Source organism: Coregonus clupeaformis, chromosome 8, assembly GCF_020615455.1.
Source record: "Coregonus clupeaformis isolate EN_2021a chromosome 8, ASM2061545v1, whole genome shotgun sequence".
In the NCBI taxonomy this organism is placed as follows: Eukaryota; Metazoa; Chordata; class Actinopteri; order Salmoniformes; family Salmonidae; genus Coregonus; species Coregonus clupeaformis.
Genome location: NC_059199.1, coordinates 60,359,910 through 60,381,320, shown reverse-complemented (window position 1 = coordinate 60,381,320; position 21,411 = coordinate 60,359,910). Strand labels below are relative to the sequence as shown.

General features: G+C 46.3%; 2 protein-coding genes across 2 annotated transcripts; both read left to right on the top strand.

The window, feature by feature from the left end:
* The first annotated feature begins 44 nt into the window (after positions 1 to 44).
* Positions 45 to 4,708, top strand: LOC121559235 (serum response factor-binding protein 1-like). The gene is given in 6 exon segments (XM_045222294.1): positions 45 to 57; positions 261 to 642; positions 644 to 689; positions 1,110 to 1,304; positions 1,430 to 2,608; positions 3,098 to 4,708. Coding segments are annotated over 6 exon segments (1,851 nt in total). The 3' UTR covers positions 3,134 to 4,708.
* A 1,918-nt stretch (positions 4,709 to 6,626) lies between these two features.
* LOC121559233 (transcription factor E2F3) lies at positions 6,627 to 20,829 on the top strand. The gene is made up of 7 exons (XM_041872521.2): positions 6,627 to 7,118; positions 11,999 to 12,104; positions 16,275 to 16,494; positions 16,830 to 16,991; positions 17,234 to 17,348; positions 19,290 to 19,467; positions 19,976 to 20,829. Exons 1-7 carry the CDS (start codon positions 6,870 to 6,872, stop codon positions 20,266 to 20,268), a joined length of 1,323 nt encoding a protein of 440 aa, XP_041728455.1. The 5' UTR covers positions 6,627 to 6,869; the 3' UTR covers positions 20,269 to 20,829.
* Positions 20,830 to 21,411: the final 582 nt, after the last annotated feature.

Genomic DNA, 21,411 nt, shown 5'->3' with positions numbered 1-21,411 from the left:
TATTTACCTTTACTCCTACTGTATGCGTCTGTTACATACTAGCTATGTCGTTCACAGGTATCACCCACAGAGAGAAGAGAACCTACTGTATTTAGCTGTTCCGTTCTGTGCACTCACTCTTCTGCCCATAACTGCATCACCCACAGATGTCATCAACCGACACACAGCAAGCGACAATGCCAGATGTTCTGAAGACCGAGACGATCCCTGAGGATCCAAATAAACAGAAAATGACAGAACTCCCCAAAAAAGACGATAAGCCAGGGCTTCCGTTGAAAGACAAGAAAAACCAGGGCTTCCGTTGAAAGACAAGAAACCAGGGCTTCCGACGAAAGACAAGAAACCAGGGCTTCCGTTGAAAGACAAGAAACCAGGGCTTCCGACGAAAGACAAGAAACCAGGGCTTCCGACTAAATACAATAATCTGGCGGTTCCAAAGAAGAAAAAGAAGAAGAAGCCTGAGATTCCGAGAAGGAAGAAGAAACCAGATGATCCCAGTAAGCCAGTTCCATTAAACCTGAACAACGAGGTGGTGAGGATGAGGAAGGAGGTGAAGAGGGTGAGGGCGCTGGTCATCAGGAAGCTGACCAGGCAGATAGCAGGTCTGAAGAAGAAGAAGGGGAAGGAGGAGGAGGGTAGGCAGACTGCTGGAGGAAATCCATGAGATGAAGACACTCAAACCTGATCCGGTGGGTGCTTCTTCCCCAATTACATCTGACGTACATTATTTTTACTTCCTTATTTGGAATACTGCATGCTCATGTTTAGTGCGTGAATTAATTTAATTCCCACGCCTTTGTATATGTGCTGATACACATTGCTGGTGGAAGGAGTGAATTCCTTTTATACAATGTATTGTAACATTTCTTTGTTTTTTTTACTTTGAGTAAAAGTATCCTGATAAGTCCTGATAAGTATTAATGTATCAGGAAAGTACAAACTCTTTAGTGAAGTGTACTTCACCAATTACATATCAGATACATTATTTTGTACTTGGAAGTTGGAATACCGCAGCACATACTCATGTATTCATGTCAGGCCAAAACTATATGAACCACAACATAGTCCCAAAACCAGATATCGTAATTATGGTTGTTTGTTATTTCTAGGTGACCAAGGCTGCCCTCCAGAAGAACCTGAGTTTTGAGTTTGTCTGTAGGAATCCGAAGGCCACCATCTCTGACCGAGCTATAACCCGTATCGCCACTCACCCCCAGTTCAGCAAGAAGATAGACACCATCAAAGCTGCCATCAAAGCCTTCAAGGACGAAAGGATGACAGTAGAGAAAGGAGACAAGGGAACGGTTAAAAAACAGCCACTAAAGGTGGTAGAGGTGATCGAGCAGTCGGAGGACAGTGGCGGAGGAGGGGTGGAAGAAGGTGAAGAGGAGGAAGGGGGGGAAGGGAGGGGTGGTGGTAAATGAAGAAGAGATGGATGAGGAGGAAGATGGAGAGCCAGAGTCTAATGGTTGATGAACCAGCTGTTATAGAAAAGCAACCTGTTGATAAGACTGTTAGGGTTAAAGAAGAAGAAACGTCGCCAATAGAGAATAAAGAGTCCCCCATAGAGAGTACAGTATCTGACCCTCCGCCCAAGGAGATGACAAAGGCTGATAAGACTCTGATAGACTCATCCACTCCCTTCACAATAGAGGCCCCACAGATAGTACCTACACAGAACATAGTAACACAGAACATAGCAACCATGAAAAACACACCACAGAAGCAAGTAACCCAGAAACTCACAAAGGACACTCCAGCCACTCAGAAGACTCATGACCCCAAACCCCAGAGAGACTGTAAACCTCAAAATAAGGATGTTAAATACAAGGAGGGGGACAAAGAAGGAGAAGAGGAGGATGATGACGATGAGGAGGAAGAGGAGAGCGGCTTGGAGTCTTCGGACGACGAGGAGGAGTATTTTGACGACAGCACGGAGGAGCGTTTCCGTAAACAGTCCTCCCAGTCGGAAGAGAGCGACAATGACGACTTCTTCCTGGGGAAAGTCACCAAGTTCAAGAAGAAGAAGAGTGACGCGGCTACGGTGCCACCAGGAGGAGGGGAGGGGAAGAGCAGCGCGCTGGTGAAAAACCCACTGCTGGAACCATTGGCGAGCTTAGAACCACACCAGACGGAACTGGATAAACTGGAGGCCAGGCTGAACTCCAGGGGGAGGTCTGTCTACTGCTCCACTCTGTCTGGTTCCAGAGGTGGGAGAGACGGAGACAGGGGTGGAGGTAGAGGTGGAGGCAGGGGTATGGGCCGAGGAGGGGGTAGAGGAAGGGACTTCCAGAACTGGGGCAGAGGGGGACATGATGGCCCGTCTCGGGGTCCTGGGACACATGACGGGGGTTCTTGCAGAGGAAGAGGCCGGGGAAGGGGAGACTTTGGCAGGCAACAGGAACGCAGCGGGATCTCCACTAACCCTTCATCTCAGCCACCACAGCAGGCTCTGCACCCGTCATGGGAGGCCAGTAAGAAGAGGAAGGAGCAGCAGGCTCTGTACCCGTCATGGGAGGCCAGTAAGAAGAGGAAGGAGCAGCAGGCTCTGCACCCGTCATGGGAGGCCAGTAAGAAGAGGAAGGAGCAGCAGACTCTGATACTGGCCTTCCAATCAATCAATCAATTTTATTTTATATAGCCCTTCTTACATCAGCTAATATCTCGAAGTGCTGTACAGAAACCCAGCCTAAAACCCCAAACAGCTAGTAATGCAGGTGTAGAAGCACGGTGGCTAGGAAAAACTCCCTAGAAAGGCCAAAACCTAGGAAGAAACCTAGAGAGGAACCAGGCTATGAGGGGTGGCCAGTCCTCTTCTGGCTGTGCCGGGTGGAGATTATAACAGAACCATGCCAAGATGTTCAAAAATGTTCATAAGTGACAAGCATGGTCAAATAATAATCAGGAATAAATCTCAGTTGGCTTTTCATAGCCGATCATTAAGAGTTGAAAACAGCAGGTCTGGGACAGGTAGGGGTTCCATAACCGCAGGCAGAACAGTTGAAACTGGAATAGCAGCAAGGCCAGGCGGACTGGGGACAGCAAGGAGTCACCACGGCCGGTAGTCCCGACGTATGGTCCTAGGGCTCAGGTCTCTTTCCAGGGAAAGAAGATCAAGTTTGATGACGATTGAGCTAGCTACATTTCATTACACCCGCCTAATGCCTATACATTGGTAGAGGAAGTACTGGCCAGAGTAGGGGTTGGGGCTAGGGCCTAATTTAGAATGAAGCGTGTGGCTGTATCCCATTGGTAGAGGAAGTACTGGCCAGAGTAGGGGTTGGGGCTAGGGCCTAATTTAGAATGAAGCGTGTGGCTGTATCCCATTGGTAGAGGAAGTACTGGCCAGAGTAGGGGTTGGGGCTAGGGCCTAATTTAGAATGAAGCGTGTGGCTGTATCCCATTGGTAGAGGAAGTACTGGCCAGAGTAGGGGTTGGGGCTAGGGCCTAATTTAGAATGAAGCGTGTGGCTGTATCCCATTGGTAGAGGAAGTACTGGCCAGAGTAGGGGTTGGGGCTAGGGCCTAATTTAGAATGAAGCGTGTGGCTGTATCCCATTGGTAGAGGAAGTACTGGCCAGAGTAGGGGTTGGGGCTAGGGCCTAATTTAGAATGAAGCGTGTGGCTGTATCCCATTGGTAGAGGAAGTACTGGCCAGAGTAGGGGTTGGGGCTAGGGCCTAATTTAGAATGAAGCGTGTGGCTGTATCCCATTGGTAGAGGAAGTACTGGCCAGAGTAGGGGTTGGGGCTAGGGCCTAATTTAGAATGAAGCGTGTGGCTGTATCCCATTGGTAGAGGAAGTACTGGCCAGAGTAGGGGTTGGGGCTAGGGCCTAATTTAGAATGAAGCGTGTGGCTGTATCCCATTGGTAGAGGAAGTACTGGCCAGAGTAGGGGTTGGGGCTAGGGCCTAATTTAGAATGAAGCGTGTGGCTGTATCCCATTGGTAGAGGAAGTACTGGCCAGAGTAGGGGTTGGGGCTAGGGCCTAATTTAGAATGAAGCGTGTGGCTGTATCCCATTAGTCTTAAATATCTTCCTTTCTTTGTGTCCTTTCTTCCCTTCATGAAAGGTTATTGAAGGTGACAGCTATTTGGGAGTAAACAATGATCAAGTCCTCATCCCTGATATCTGTCAGTGGTCATGAAACAAAGGATGGACATTAGGGAGTTAGGTGTTTGCATTGAAGTTCTCTGAGCAGGCATTTGTTTCCTATTCCCAATGCTAACAATAGGTCATTTGTAAAGGGTGTGCTATATTTTACATTCAAAAGGCAAAAAAGGATTACTGTTATCATTCAACAATGTGATCCTGTTGTTGTGTTTTTGGAACTTAGTTTTTGTATTTTGTGTATTTGTTAATATGAGCACATAAAGTAATTCATATATGTCTCAAATTAACATGGATAAGTCCGCAGTTGTGAAATTCAAGGGTGAAATGTCAAATTCTTTGTTCCTGTGACTGTTTTATGTTGGACTACTAGATTTACTAAAACAATTTTCAAACATTGTTAGTGACTGATCAACTGACGGTGTGAATTGTACATGTTGCATCCAGAATAAATGTTTTCTAATGTAACATTCAGTATGGCATTCATGCACATTAATGACTACATTGCATTTTATGGGATACAGCCACACGCATCTGAAATTAGCCCGCCCAACTACCTCATCCCTATATTGTTATTTATTTTGCTCATCTGTACCCCAGTATCTCTATTTGCACATCATCTCTTGCACATCATTCCAGTGTTAATACTAAATTGTAATTATTTTGCACTATAGCCTATTTTATTGCCTTACCTCCATAACTTGCTAAATTTGCACACTGTATATTAATTGTATTTCTGTTGTATTTTTTTGATTTTTGTTTTGTTTTACCCCATATGTAACTCTGTGTTGTTGTTTTTATCGCACTGCTATGCTTTATCTTGGCCAGGTCGCAGTTGTAAATGAGAACTTGTTCTCAACTGGTTTACCTGGTTAAATAAAGGTGAAATAAAAAAAAAAAAAAATGTTATTTTTGCTAGATGTTAGGGTCACACAGGAAAGTAATCAATGCAAGAATAATCAAGACTTGATACAAGAAGGAACCTTGCATGAAGAATGCAAGGTTTATTAATAATAAATGCAATTATTTGTTGGTTGCTTATATTTGTCCTATTTCACAGATGTACTTGTATTATATCTGTATTATATGCAGATATAACCCTCAGGGGTGTGTGCTCAGACCCCTCCTGTACTCCCTGTTCACCCATGACTGCATGGCCAGGCACGACTCCAACACCATCATTAAGTTTGCCGACGACACAACAGTGGTAGGCCTGATCACCGACAACGATGAGACAGCCTATAGGGAGGAGGTCAGAGACCTGGCCGTGTGGTGCCAGGATAACAACCTCTCCCTCAACGTGACCAAGACAAAGGAGATGATTGTGGACTACAGGAAAAAAAAGAGGACTGAGCACGCCCCATTCTCATCGACAGGGCTGTAGTGGAACAGGTTGAGAGCTTCAAGTTCCTTGGTGTCCACATCACCAACAAACTATCATGGTCCAAACACACCAAGACAGTCGTGAAGAGGGCACGACAAAGCCTATTCCCCCTCAGGAGACTGAAAAGATTTGGCATGGGTCCTCAGATCCTCAAAAAAGTATACAGCTGCACCATCGAGAGCATCCTGACTGGTTGCATCACCGCCTGGTATGGCAACTGCTTGGCCTCTGACCGCAAGGCACTACAGAGGGTACATCACTGGGGCCAAGCTACCTGCCATCCAGGACCTCTATACCAGGCGGTGTCAGAGGAAGGCCCTCAAAATTGTCAAAGACTCCAGCCACCCTAGTCATAGACTGTTCTCTCTGCTACTGCACGGCAAGCGGTACCGGAGTGCCAAGTCTAGGTCCAAAATACTTCTCAATAGCTCAACAGCTTCTACCCCCAAGCTACCCTGACTATTTGCACTTCTCAACACTTTTTTGTTTTATTCTACTTTTTTATTTTAAAAAAATGCACTGTTGGTTAAGGGCTGTAAGTAAGCATTTCACTGTAATGTCTGCACCTGTTGTATTCGCCGCATGTGGCCAATAACATTTGATTTGATTTTGAAATGTGTTTTGTGCATGTCCCAAATCCCCCTGAGACACCTTTGGAGAGTTGGGTCACAGTCAGCCATTATCAACGCCAACCCTGGAGCAATTAAGGTTAAGTGCCTTGCTCAAGGGCACATCGACAGATTCTTCACCTTGTCGGATTCAGACTAGCAACCTTTCAGTTACTGCCCCAACGCTCTAACCGCTAGGCTACCTGCCGCCCGTTTGAATCCTATTATAGTCTTATTCCAAAGATAACCAGTTTGTGTGAATAACAGTTGTCAGTGAACCAGTGTGTATTAATCGTATATATATATATATATGGCGCTTACCTGACATGATTGATTTTGACATTCAGCAGACACAAGTACAGGACGTTGCTTTGTGTCGAAAATCCTCACCCATTGGTCAAACACGCCGACGCAATTACGTATAGGGAGACTGCTACGATGGTGACCAATAGCATTCCATATGCAAATCTCGTTTAAATAATTCCCGGGAAATCTGAGTTTCGCGGGAGGGCCCTTCGCGCGTAAACTGCATCCCCTGATTCATTGTCAGCTTCCTGGAGCCATTTTTTAAGCAGAACGGATCTCGCCACTTAATGAAATCCGTTGCATCTTCACGTTTTAGAAACATATCATTTATACAATTTGAACAAACGGGCATGTAAGATATTAGTGTAACGATATCCCTGATTATTTTGTGTCGAGCCGAGGAGGACTTTGAGAAAAAGTGGTCCAAAGTAGCGGAGGGACAAACGGACATTCAAGCCTTAAGATGAGAAAGGGGGGTGTCCCAGAAAAAGTCCTAATTTCAGGGGTCGGGGGCTCCTCCATGGACCAAAAACAAACGGTTCTGACCCGGTACAGCAATGCGACATATTATCAGATCTTAACACCTCCGCCCTGCCCGAACCAGACTAACAATGTCGGTGTCGTAGACCCGACCGTGAGTCAGCTTTACACTACACCCATCGGGGTGTCTACAAACGGGACAGGACCGCGACCAGCCCTCGGAAGACCCCCGGTAATTCATAACGCGATGGCTCTTTTGGCATACAATATTAAATGCAGTCACATTAATGCAAGGTGACCAGTTAGCAAACAACTGTGCATTAGGTTCGCTAACTAGTGAGAACTAGCTAGTGACTAATCCTAGCGATTTGAGTAACGTTAGCTATTTAGCTACTATTGCTAACTAACGTTAGTAGTATAACTTACAGTGCTAGCTTTTTAGCTTAATACAGTACTGTTTTATTGCACATGTCACACGTTGACTCTTTCTGCATGTAGTTTTTTAACGTTAGTTATGTTTTTGTGATGCAGCACTTGTAACTTTTCCCACATGAGATGTCCCTTTTGACAGTGGATGTATAAGGGTTATCGAAGAGCCCTAGCTAGCTAACGTTAGGTTTAGATCCCTAGAGAGTAAGTATACACGCGATGGTTGGATAGCCAACACAGCTAGCTAGATAAGTATGGGCTTGTTTGACACGCTAACGACACTTTAAATCAATCCACCTCGTTGTTTTTCGATATCCAGCAGCAGGCATATTACTAAAGTTTTGACCTGCAGAAATGATATCGTAAGAATAACCCCCAATCAATCATAAAAAAATAAAAGAAATCGGCAAACAAAAACGTGTCTTTATTTATGGTACCTAGCTAGTAAATGACCATGGGCTAGCTAAAGCAAGGGAATATGTTTTTTTTTTAAACCACCAGAAAGAAGCTAGGCCGTAAACGACGCTTGGAGGGGGATGGGGTGAATCTACTCCCAATGTTATCCTGTGGGACGCAAGCTTCTTACTCAGCTTGTTGGTTGTGTTTCCCCCATTTTGTAATCCTTCGGTCCAGGTGCTCAAAAGAGCGCTTGTGGGATCAAACTTAAATTATTTACCATAGTCCCCTCGTTGTCATAAAACGGAAAGTACACGAACTATCTTCCACGTCTGTGACGTAGCTAGATAGCTATTATTTGCTAGCCAACATGGAGTCATACCATGAAGAAGTCTTAACACATTTCAGATTTGTTGTGATATTCTGAAAGTTTGATATCTTGGAAGCATGCACATGCAAGCTACATGCCACAAACAGCCCATTTTTGAGTTGTGAACTCGCACTGAAAAATTAATTTATGCAAACGCATTGAGGTGGGTAGGTGACTGACTCCAACCGAAACATACTTGACCACAGTTCAAAGAATCAAGCAACTTGCAACATTCATGACAACCAATGTACCTATGTAAAGGAAACAAATCATCAATGTGGATGGAGAGGTGCTATAGCCAATAATGCTCTATAGACCTGCCAGCTTTTCTCCTTATGAGGTAAATATGACCACTAGGTTTAACTGTGTCCATGTTTACATGCACACCAGTATCCTGGTATTATTCGGGATACTCAAGTATTATGTTTCTCAGTTGACGCGTATAAGCATCCTATCCCGTTTATGAGAAACCTGGATAAGATGCCTGCGAAATGCTGATCTAAGACTGGATACTGTGGCATGTAAACCTCTCGTTTTTTCGCTTTCTGCGCAGGCTCAGTTTAGCAAATCATGGGTGTTGTGATGTTTTCATCTGATTGTCAAACAAATCATTTCAAAAAGTAGGCTACCCACACAGTTCGATCCACCATAATGAATTTAGTCTACCGTAATGAATTTATTCTACCGTAATGAATTTAGTCTACCGTAATGAATTTAGTCTACCGTAATGAATTTAGTCAACCGTAATGAATTTAGTCTACCGTAATGAATTTAGTAGCTACTTTCATCCCTAATTTAGACAATTTTCTGCTTATAATTTCCAACATTTGGTAGGCCGTTTGTTTGTCAACTATAGATACATGCGGCTTCTCTTCTGTCATAACTTGTTGCCCCGTGAGACTAAATAAAGTAGTGCTCAACAGAATGTCTTACACGGATAGAATTAATGCATTAGTAATCTATACTGAACAAAAATATAAACGCAACCGTTTTACTGAGTTACAGTTCATATAAGGAAATCAGTCAATTGAAATGAATGAATTAGGCCCTAATTTATGGATTTGACATGACTGGGCAGGGGTGCAGCTATGGGTGGGCCTGGCAGGGCATAGGCCCACCCACTTGGCAGCCAGGCCCAGCCAATCAGAAAGAGTTTTATCCACACAAAAGGGCTTTATTACAGACATAAATACCCCCCCGACGATCCCGCAGGTGAAGAAGCCAGATCTGGAGGTCCTATGCTAGTGCGGTTACACGTGGTCTGCGGTTGTGAGGCCGGTTGGATGTACTGCCAAATTCTCTAAAACAACATTGGAGACAGCTTATGGTAGAGAAGTGAATCTAAATCTAAGTGAACATTAAATTCTCTGGCAACGGCTCTGGTGGACATTCCTGCAGTCAGCATGCCAATTGTATGCTCCCTCAAAACTTAAACTGTCACTGGCATTGCGTTGTGACAAAACTGCACATTTTAAAGTGGCCTTTTATTGTCCACAGCACAAGGTGCACCTGTAATGATCGTGCTGTTTAATCAGCTTCTTGATATGGCACATCTGTCAGGTGGATGGGTTATCTTGGCTTCCGGAGAAATGCTCACTAACAGCGATGTAAACAAATTTGTGCACGACATTTGAGAGATGCGCTTTTTGTGCGACTGGAACATTTGGGATTTGTTTTATATCAGCTCAGGAAACATGGGACCAACACTTTACATGTTGTGTTGATATTTTTGTTCAGTGTATTTAACACTGGTAAAGTTCTCTGTTTCTATTAGGGACCGGGGAGAAACACAATAACTCCAAAACAAAAAGATTGGTCCTGTGCAAAATGTCCAAATGTCATCAGTTTGACCGGTTTTAATGAAATTAAAAGCTGAGAAACACAAAGACTTCAGTTCGTCTTGGGTGCATATTTTGTGTTTGAAATACTGTCTGCTTGCGTAAGTGTCAAATATAACACATTACAAGCGCCTTCACATTTTCTCGAGATGCTGAAAGAAATCAAATTTCTCCGCTTCTGTTCCCGAAACAATTAAACATTTGTTGTATAATTTCACTGCATAATACTGCACAAGTGCATATGATATTATGCTACATGTGAGAGGTTATAAGCCTACAGTCAGTGTCCATATTTCAGTTAATATTCCATTTAACCCATGTGAACTTAAATGAGGAATATTCTGTTTATTCATGGAACAGGGATACTCATGAGCGGGATATCAAAGGTGCATGTAAACAGCTTATCCTGAATAAGACCTTAAGTGGGATATGAGCTACTATCTGGAATACTGTATGCATGTGAACGTAGTCATTGTCTCAGGTGGTGGGATCATCGTATTTCAAGCTACACTTCAAATCACCTAATTTGATTCCTGGGCATGTGATTTTATTGGCCCTCAAGTGTTTTTTTTAGACTTATTAGGCATGTCTTGTTGACAGTTTGACAAGAACACATGGTAGCTAACTAGCTTGCTAATTGTTTTCAAAAAATGATTGAATGTGCTAGCAAGCTAAACAGCTAGCTAGCTAGTTGAGGCCGTTTGGGCTGGAAAGGAAGTGGAGGGGGAATCGATGGGACAGCCAAGGAAAAACAAAGACAGCCTGAAACAACAGGCTCTCTTCAACAGCCCACAACACCCGCTTCTCTGAATGGCCAGTCACTCCATTGGAGCCGCTTCTCTGAATGGCCAGTCACTCCATTGGAGCCGCTTCTCTGAATGGCCAGTCACTCCATTGGAGCCGCTTCTCTGAATGGCCAGTCACTCCATTGGAGCCGCTTCTCTGAATGATCAGTCACTCCATTGGAGCCGCTTCTCTGAATGATCAGTCACTCCATTGGAGCCGCTTCTCTGAATGGCCAGTCACTCCATTGGAGCCGCTTCTCTGAATGGCCAGTCACTCCATTGGAGCCGCTTCTCTGAATGGCCAGTCACTCCATTGGAGCCGCTCCTCTGAATGGCCAGTCACTCCATTGGAGCCGCTTCTCTGAATGGTCAGTCACTCCATTGGAGCCGCTTCTCTGAATGGCCAGTCACTCCATTGGAGCCGCTTCTCTGAATGGCCAGTCACTCCATTGGAGCCGCTCCTCTGAATGGTCAGTCACTCCATTGGAGCCGCTCCTCTGAATGGTCAGTCACTCCATTGGAGCCGCTTCTCTGAATGGTCAGTCACTCCATTGGAGCCGCTTCTCTGAATGGTCAGTCACTCCATTGGAGCCGCTTCTCTGAATGGTCAGTCACTCCATTGGAGCCGCTTCTCTGAATGGTCAGTCACTCCATTGGAGCCGCTTCTCTGAATGGTCAGTCACTCCATTGGAGCCGCTCCTCTGAATGGCCAGTCACTCCATTGGAGCCGCTTCTCTGAATGGCCAGTCACTCCATTGGAGCCGCTTCTCTGAATGGCCAGTCACTCCATTGGAGCCGCTTCTCTGAATGATCAGTCACTCCGTTGGAGCCGCTCCTCTGCTACTGGTCCTCCATTGACAGGAATGTAGCCCCTTCCTGGGTGATGCCACGGCTGCTGAAAAGAGTGGGAAAAGCCACCACAACTCCGCAGTGGTTAGGCGCATTCCCTGAACAGTCCCTGAACTTTCTCTGGACACAGCATGCAGTCTTGGTGTAATACTTCCAAACAAATTGAACAAAAACCTGCATTATTTAAATCCAAACAGCTAGCTGTCAAGCCATAACTTTGCATCACTATCCTGCAACTCAGAGTCAAGACCACAAGATATAGTGATTTAAAAAAAAACGGAAGACAAAAAAAACCCACTTTCCAAATATTTTAAATGTAAACTATTTACAGGTCTCTGCCTAGGCAAACTTCAGGAAGACGATGTGTGCTTTGACCCTTGAGGACTGGTTATTTTCCATCTGAAGTGATCCAGATTTTCAACTTTGTATAACTCTTCTGTCTCAGGCGAAGCGTCGGTTGGAGCTGGAAGAACGGGACCAGTACACCAGTGAGACTATCAGTAAACCCAGAACTAAGAGAACCACCACACACTCCCTCAGAAGAACCAAGAGTAAGACTCACTGGGGGAGGGGGGACAGTATGGGGGTAGTTTAGTTACCATGCTAAGTGATGTTACATTTTTGTCATCAAGCAGAAACTGTTATCCAGAGTGAATTACAGCTCAGCATTGCTTATCCAGGACGACTTACAGTAACCTCGCGAGCTTACATGAATGGTTCGCTAACTGATAGTGCAGCGGTAATCAGTCTGGTATATGAGGCTAGACTAACTGTGCATTTAGCTCAGTTTAGTAGAAAAAACAACCACCTCTCTTATCTCAATAATCTCTAGTAGCCCCCTCTCATTTGGGCCTACTGAAACCCTCCACTAACTCTAGTCTACTGAAACCCTCCACTGACTCTAGTAGTCTACTGAAACCCTCCACTAACTCTAGTAGTCTACTGAAACCCTCCACTAACTCTAGTAGTCTACTGAAACCCTCCACTAACTCTAGTAGTCTACTGAAACCCTCCACTAACTCTAGTAGTCTACTGAAACCCTCCACTAACTCTAGTAGTCTACTGAAACCCTCCACTAACTCTGGTAGTCTACTGAAACCCTCCACTAACTCTAGTAGTCTACTGAAACCCTCCACTAACTCTAGTAGTCTACTGAAACCCTCCACTAACTCTAGTAGTCTACTGAAACCCTCCACTAACTCTAGTCTACTGAAACCCTCCACTAACTCCAGTAGCCCCCTCTCATTTGGGCTTACTGAAACCCTCCACTAACTCTAGTAGTCTACTGAAACCCTCCACTAACTCTAGTCTACTGAAACCCTCCACTAACTCCAGTAGCCCCCTCTCATTTGGGCTTACTGAAACCCTCCACTAACTCTAGTAGTCTACTGAAACCCTCCACTAACTCTAGTAGTCTACTGAAACCCTCCACTAACTCTAGTAGTCTACTGAAACCCTCCACTAACTCTAGTCTACTGAAACCCTCCACTAACTCTAGTCTACTGAAACCCTCCACTAACTCCAGTCGCCCCCTCTCATTTGGGCTTACTGAAACCCTCCACGAACTCTAGTCTACTGAAACCCTCCACTAACTCTAGTAGTCTACTGAAACCCTCCACTAACTCTAGTCTACTGAAACCCTCCACTAACTCCAGTAGCCCCCTCTCATTTGGGCTTACTGAAACCCTCCACTAACTCTAGTCTACTGAAACCCTCCACTAACTCTAGTAGCCCCCTCTCATTTGGGCCTACTGAAATCCTCCACTAACTCTAGTCTACTGAAACCCTCCACTAACTCCAGTAGCCCCCTCTCATTTGGGCTTACTGAAACCCTCCACTAACTCTAGTAGTCTACTGAAACCCTCCACTAACTCTAGTAGTCTACTGAAACCCTCCACTAACTCTAGTAGCCCCCTCTCATTTGGGCCGACTGAAACCCTTCACTAACTCTAGTCTACTGAAACCCTCCACTAACTCTAGTCTACTGAAACCCTCCACTAACTCCAGTAGCCCCCTCTCATTTGGGCCGACTGAAACCCTCCACTAACTCTAGTAGACCCCTCTCATTTGGACCTACTGAAACCCTCCACTAACTAACTCTAGTAGTCTACTGAAACCCTCCACTAACTAACTCTAGTAGTCTACTGAAACCCTCCACTAACTCTAGTAGTCTACTGAAACCCTCCACTAACTCTAGTAGTCTACTGAAACCCTCCACTAACTCTAGTAGTCTACTGAAACCCTCCACTAACTCTAGTCTACTGAAACCCTCCACTAACTCCAGTAGCCCCCTCTCATTTGGGCTTACTGAAACCCTCCACTAACTCTAGTCTACTGAAACCCTCCACTAACTCTAGTAGCCCCCTCTCATTTGGGCCTACTGAAATCCTCCACTAACTCTAGTCTACTGAAACCCTCCACTAACTCCAGTAGCCCCCTCTCATTTGGGCTTACTGAAACCCTCCACTAACTCTAGTCTACTGAAACCCTCCACTAACTCCAGTAGCCCCCTCTCATTTGGGCTTACTGAAACCCTCCACTAACTCTAGTAGTCTACTGAAACCCTCCACTAACTCTAGTCTACTGAAACCCTCCACTAACTCCAGTAGCCCCCTCTCATTTGGGCTTACTGAAACCCTCCACTAACTCTAGTAGTCTACTGAAACCCTCCACTAACTCTAGTCTACTGAAACCCTCCACTAACTCCAGTAGCCCCCTCTCATTTGGGCTTACTGAAACCCTCCACTAACTCTAGTCTACTGAAACCCTCCACTAACTCTAGTAGCCCCCTCTCATTTGGGCCTACTGAAATCCTCCACTAACTCTAGTCTACTGAAACCCTCCACTAACTCCAGTAGTCTACTGAAACCCTCCACTAACTCCAGTAGTCTACTGAAACCCTCCACTAACTCTAGTAGTCTACTGAAACCCTCCACTAACTCTAGTCTACTGAAACCCTCCACTAACTCTAGTAGTCTACTGAAACCCTCCACTAACTCTAGTAGTCTACTGAAACCCTCCACTAACTCTAGTAGCCTACTGAAACCCTCCACTAACTCTAGTAGTCTACTGAAACCCTCCACTAACTCTAGTAGTCTACTGAAACCCTCCACTAACTCTAGTAGTCTACTGAAACCCTCCACTAACTCTAGTAGTCTACTGAAACCCTCCACTAACTCTAGTAGTCTACTGAAACCCTCCACTAACTCTGGTAGTCTACTGAAACCCTCCACTAACTAACTCTAGTAGTCTACTGAAACCCTCCACTAACTAACTTTAGTAGTCTACTGAAACTGTCCACTAACTCTAGTAGTCTACTGAAACCCTCCACTAACTCTAGTAGTCTACTGAAACCCTCCACTAACTCTAGTAGTCTACTGAAACCCTCCACTAACTCTGGTAGTCTACTGAAACCCTCCACTAACTCTGGTAGTCTACTGAAACCCTCCACTAACTCTAGTAGTCTACTGAAACCCTCCACTAACTCTAGTAGTCTACTGAAACCCTCCACTAACTCTAGTAGTCTACTGAAACCCTCCACTAACTCTAGTCTACTGAAACCCTCCACTAACTCTAGTCTACTGAAACCCTCCACTAACTCTAGTAGTCTACTGAAACCCTCCACTAACTCTAGTAGTCTACTGAAACCCTCCACTAACTCTAGTAGTCTACTGAAACCCTCCACTAACTCTAGTAGTCTACTGAAACCCTCCACTAACTCTAGTAGTCTACTGAAACCCTCCACTAACTCTAGTAGTCTACTGAAACCATCCACTAACTCTGTTAACACAGGGTTTACCAAGCTTGGTCCTGGGGCCTCCCTGGGTGCATGTTTTGGTTTTTGTCCTAACACTACAATAATCAAAGCTTGATGATGAGTTGGTTATTTGAAGAGGCTGTGTAGTGCTAGGGCAAAAACCAAAACGTGCACCCGGGGAGGGGGGGGCCAGGACCGAGTTTGGGAAACCCTGTGTTAACTAACCCATTGCCTCTCCCTCATATCCTGTCTGTTAACTAACCCATCTCCTCTCCCTCCAGCTCCTGTCTGTTAACTAACCCATCCCATCTCCCCTCCCTCCAGCTCCTGTCTGTTAACTAACCCATCACCTCTCCCCTCCATCCATCTCCTGTCTGTTAACTAACACATCCCCTCTCCCTCCAGCTCCTGTCTGTTAACTAACCCATCTCCTCTCCCCTCCCTCCTGCTCCTGTCTGTTAACTAACCCATCTCCTCTCCCCTCTCTCCAGCTCCTGTCCCCTCCCTCCAGCTCCTGTCTGTTAACTAACCCATCTCCTCTCCCCCTCCCTTCAGCTCCTGTCTGTTAACTAACCCATCTCCTCTCCCCTCCCTCCAGCTCCTGTCTGTTAACTAACCCATCTCCTCTCCCCCTCCCTCCAGCTCCTGTCTGTTAACTAACCCATCTCCTCTCCCCTCCCTCCAGCTCCTGTCTGTTAACTAACCCATCTCCTCTCCCCTCCCTCCAGATCCTGTCTGTTAACTAACCCATCTCCTCTCCCCTCCCTCCAGCTCCTGTCTGTTAACTAACCCATCTCCTCTCCCCCTCCCTCCAGCTCCTGTCTGTTAACTAACCCCCCCCAGCTCCTATCTGTTAACTAACCCATCTCCCCCCCCAGCTCCTGTCTGTTAACTAACCCATCTCCTTTCCCCTCCCTCCAGCTCCTGTCTGTTAACTAACCCGTCTCCTTTCCCCTCCCTCCAGCTCCTCCCTCCCCGTTAGAGAAGACCAGGTATGACACCTCTCTAGGACTCCTGACCCAGAAGTTTCTCCAGCTGCTGGGCCAGTCCAGTGATGGGGTGGTGGATCTCAACCGGGCTGCGGAGTCCCTCAAGGTCCAGAAGAGACGCCTCTATGACATCACCAACGTACTGGAGGGGGTGCATCTCATCAAGAAGAAGTCCAAGAATAACATCCAGTGGATGTGAGTGGGGGGGGGTCTGTGTACGACCAAGTTGTATTGCACTGGTCTGGTTAGAAATGCACCATAGTTGCTGGAACCGTGCTGTAAAGGACAATATCCGAGCCGTTAAGATTGGAGTCGGCACGGCAGTGCGACGGGTGTAACGTGTGTGAAAGAATGTGTGCGTGGAATGTGTGTTCTCTCCCATTTGAGTGTTAAATGTGTTCTCTCGTGTGTGTTTAAACATGTGTTCTCTCGTGTGTGTTTAAACATGTGTTCTCCTCCTGTGTGTTTAAACATGTGTTCTCCTCCTGTGCTCTCCTCCTGTGTGTTTAAACGTGCCGTTCTCTGTGCAGGGGCTGTAGCCTGTCTCCAGAGGGAGTGGCCAGTGTCCAGACCCCTGGGTCTGTGGGTAAAGAGCTGCTGGAGTTGACCCAAGAGGAGAAGAGACTGGATGAACTCATACACTCCTGCACACTCATCGTCCAACAGATGACTGAAGACACACCCACAAGGAAATAGCCTTCCTTTACAACCCTGCTGTGTGGATGTAATGGTGTGTGTGTGTGTGTGTGTGTGTGCTCTTGTCCTGTGTGTGTGTGTGTGTGTGTGTGTGTGTGCTCTTGTCCTGTGTGTGAATCGGTTTGCGTTTACAGTTTATTTATTTATTTCTCAGCACACTTGTGTTTTAAGTGTGTTTTTGTCCTGTGTGTGTTCTTGTCCAGAGTGTGTGACTACTCTTTCCTTAACCTCTGGGTACGTTTGCGTACATATCGTATGATGACGTGAAAAGGATTCCTAGTCTGAATGACCAGACAGTCATCATGGTCAAAGCCCCTGCTGAAACCAGACTGGAGGTGCCAGACCCTGCTGAGGTACACACACACACACCCACCCACCCACCCACACACACACCACACACACACACACACACATCCACACCCACACCCACACCACACACACACACACCACACACACAGACACACACCCACCCACACACACCCACCCACCCACCCACACACACACACACCCACCCACCCACACACACCCACACCCACACACACCCACCCACCCACACACACACACACACACACACACACACACACACACACCACACACACACACACAAACACACCACACACACACACACACACACACACACAGACACACACACACACACACCCCATAAAGCCTCTTCCTCCCGGGGAAGGACTGCCCGTTCCATGATCTCGCCATCACGGTTGACAACTCCGCTGTGTCCTCCTCCCAGAGTGCGAAGAGCCTAGGCGTGACCCTGGACAACACCCTGTCGTTCTCCGCCAACATCAAGGCGGTGACCCGCTCCTGCAGGTTCATGCTCTACAACATTCGGAGAGTACGACCCTGCCTTACACAGGAAGCGGCACAGGTCCTAATCCAGGCACTTGTCATCTCCCGTCTGGACTACTGCAACTCGCTGTTGGCTGGCCTCCCTGCCTGTGCCATTAAACCCCTACAACTCATCCAGAATGCCGCAGCCCGTCTGGTGTTCAACCTTCCCAAGTTCTCTCACGTCACCCCCCTCCTCCGCACACTCCACTGGCTTCCAGTTGAAGCTCGCATCCGCTACAAGACCATGGTGCTTGCCTATGGAGCAGTGAGGGGAACGGCACCTCTGTACCTTCAGGCTCTGATCAGTCCCTACACCCAAACGAGGGCATTGCGCTCATCCACCTCTGGCCTGCTGGCTCCCTTCCTCTGCGGGAAGCATAGTTCCCGCTCAGCCCAGTCAAAACTGTTCGCTGCTCTGGCACCCCAATGGTGGAACAAGCTCCCTCACGACGCCAGGACAGCGGAGTCACTCACCACCTTCCGGAGACATTTGAAACCCCACCTCTTTAAGGAATACCTGGGATAGGATAAAGGAATCCTTCTACCCCCCCAATTGTAAAGTGGTTATCCCACTGGCTATAGGGTGAACGCACCAATTTGTGAGTCGCTCTGGCTAAGAGCGTCTGCTAAATGACGTTAATGTGCCCTTGAGCAAGGCACTTAACCCTAATTGCTCCTGTAAGTCGCTCTGGATAAGAGCGTCTGCTAAATGACTAAAATGTAAATGTAAATAGAGACCAAACTGTGATCGTGGTCACACTTCCTCTAGTGTCGAGTCCCTGCAGACAGTTATTGATTGGCTGATTCTGCAGACAGTTATTGATTGGCTCATTTGACATACTTTTGTATATATATAGTGCATGTGGACAGCCTTTCAAATTAGTGGATTCTATTTCAGCCGCATCCGTTGCTGACAGGTGTATTAAATCGATCACACAGCCATGCAATCTGCATAGAGAAACATTGGCAGTAGAAATTCTAGATGATTCTGTGCTTCCAACTTTGTGGCAACCGTTTGGGGAAGGCCCTTTCCTGTTTCAGAATGACAATGCCCCCGTGCACAAAGCGAGGTCCATACAGAAATGGTTTGTCGAGATCGATGTGGAACAACTTGACTGGCCTGCACAGAGCCCTGACCTCAACCCCATCGAACACCTTTGGGATGAATTGGCACGTCGACTGCGAGCCAGGCCTAATCGGCCAACATCAGTGCCGACCTCACTAATGCTATTGTGGCTGAATGGAAGCAAGTCCACGCAGAAATGTTCCAACATCTAGTGGAAAGCCTTCCCAGAAGAGTGGAGGCTGTTATAGCAGCAAAGGAGGGGACCAACTCCATATTAATGCGCATGATTTTGGAATGAGATTTTCGACGTGCAGGTGTCCACATACCTTTGGTCATGTAGTGTATAATTGGTTGATTAATTTATTGATTGACCTATCAGAGTCTCCAGGTCCACTTGAGCAGCACCCAGGGTCCAATAGAAGTCTTCCTGTGCTCTGATGATCACGCCCCCTCCTCCCCGCTGAAAAACAACTCGACGCTGAACGGAAATGGACATCCCCCCTCATCTTCATCGTATGTCAATGGAAACTCCTCCTCCTTCCTCAAGGTGTCACAAGGTGAGCCCATAGACTCAGATAGACATCGCGTCATTGTATCTGTCCCGTTATGACGTCTGTGGGCACGGGCAGCACCATTGAGGCCATCTCCATTTTGAAGTAGTCCGTTTTCTTCTTCCAATACTTATGAGTTGGCAAACAAACTGAAAGGGTGCGTACTGCCACCTGTAGTTTTTGAGCAGGTATAAAGCCACGGTGTACTTCCGCCTACAGCTATGGAGTGTTTGCTGACAAGTATAATTATTTGGCTGATCCCTCCTGTTCACCTGGCTGGAATCATGTGATCTTTCCTTAAAACCCATTTGAAGTCGCGCCCAGTTGACTACTTCAAAATGATCAAAGTCCTCAATGGTGCTGCCCATGCTTAAACAGAGTCCTAGAGTCCTCTCTATCTATCTCTATGGGTGAGCTAAACCTTGAGACCTAATTCTGTGGTGGGTTGGTTATTTGGGTGAACTACTTCTTTCTTTCACTCACTCTGTTTTTCTCCCTCTTGCTCTCTCACCAGAGGGTAATAACTCCGCCGGTGACTCCAGTAACAGTTTATCCAATGCCATGTCCAGGCTCCCAGCATGCTCAGCGGTGACGGTCACTCCTGTCTCCCCCCTGCCCTCCTCCCTCTCCTCCCTCCTCCCCCTCCAGGACGTCGACCAGGAGCCCTTCATTACCCTCTCCCCCTCCCTCCCCCTCTCCCCCGGGGGGGATGACTACCTGCTCAGCCTGGGGGAAGACGAAGGCATCAGCGACCTGTTCTCCTACGATCTGGACCGGCTTCCACTAGACGACCTGCTCTGTAATTGAGTGAAATGGAAACTCAGCGGCCATTCTGGGGGTTTTGAGTTTGGCCATTTTGGAGCCAGACTCATGGTCCCAATGTGGTCGTTTTTTACAGTTATAAATAACTAGTTTAGAGCCCAGTGGGCTCTATGGAATGCAGCTCAGCAGCCATTTTGGAGACAGACTTTGTTTTCTTGACCTTGTTGACTGGACTGCTCATAGAGAACCTGCTGTGTAATTGACCCCTGGTCAGTGATGAGAGAAAGGAATTACCTGCTCTTGGTATAGAGTTGATCAAAGGAAGTAAGCCTGTTTCCATTCAGACACTTCCTGTAGGGGAGAATTCTGTAGCCTAAAGAACGGACAAACCCCTTCTCAAAAGCCTGCCTTTCTGGTCTGTCCGACACTTGCACTGACAGGCAAAACAACATCCCACACACATCACTCCCCATAGCGGACTTCTCTTAATGAACTGTTCTCGTCTGAAAGCACAGATTGTCCCTACAGACATATACAGCACCAGTCAAAAGTTTGGACACCTACTCATTCAAGTGTTATTATTATTTTCTTCTATTTTCTACATTGTAGAATAATAGTGAAGACATCAACTATGAAATAGCACATATGGAATCATGTAGTAACCAAAAAGTGATAAACAAATCAAAATAGATTTTAGATTCTTCAAAGTAGCCATCCTTTGCCTTGATGACAGCTTTTGCACACTCTTGGCATTCATGTCTGAAGGTAATGATGGACTGTCTTTTCTCTTTGCTTATTTGAGCTGTTCTTGCCATAATATGGACTTGGTCTTTTACCAAATAGGGCTATCTTTTGTATACTCCCCCTACCTTGTCACAACACAACTGATTGGCTCAAACGTATTAAGAAGGAAAGAAATTCCACAAATTAACTTATTTAACAAGGCACACCTGTTAATTGAAATGCATTCCAGGTGACTATCTCATGAAGCTGGTTGAGAGAATGCCAAGAGTGTGCAAAGCTGTCATCAAGTCAAACGGTGGCTACTTTGAAGAATCTCATATAAAATATATTTTTGGAGTTACTACATGATTCCATGTAGGTTATGGATGTTAACCCCCTGGACTCAGATTCTTACCCATATCTACAATTGTGTGACTGTTATCTGTGAACTTGTGTTTTATAATG

Bases quoted from the DNA above. Each gene is read 5' to 3' on its own strand.
- LOC121559233 (XM_041872521.2), top strand. From the start codon at position 6,870: ATGAGAAAGGGGGGTGTCCCAGAAAAAGTCCTAATTTCAGGGGTCGGG. The intron at 17,349-19,289 runs GTACACACACAC...TTGACCTATCAG, and splicing joins AGGTGCCAGACCCTGCTGAG to AGTCTCCAGGTCCACTTGAG. The intron at 19,468-19,975 runs GTGAGCCCATAG...CTCTCTCACCAG, and splicing joins CTTCCTCAAGGTGTCACAAG to AGGGTAATAACTCCGCCGGT.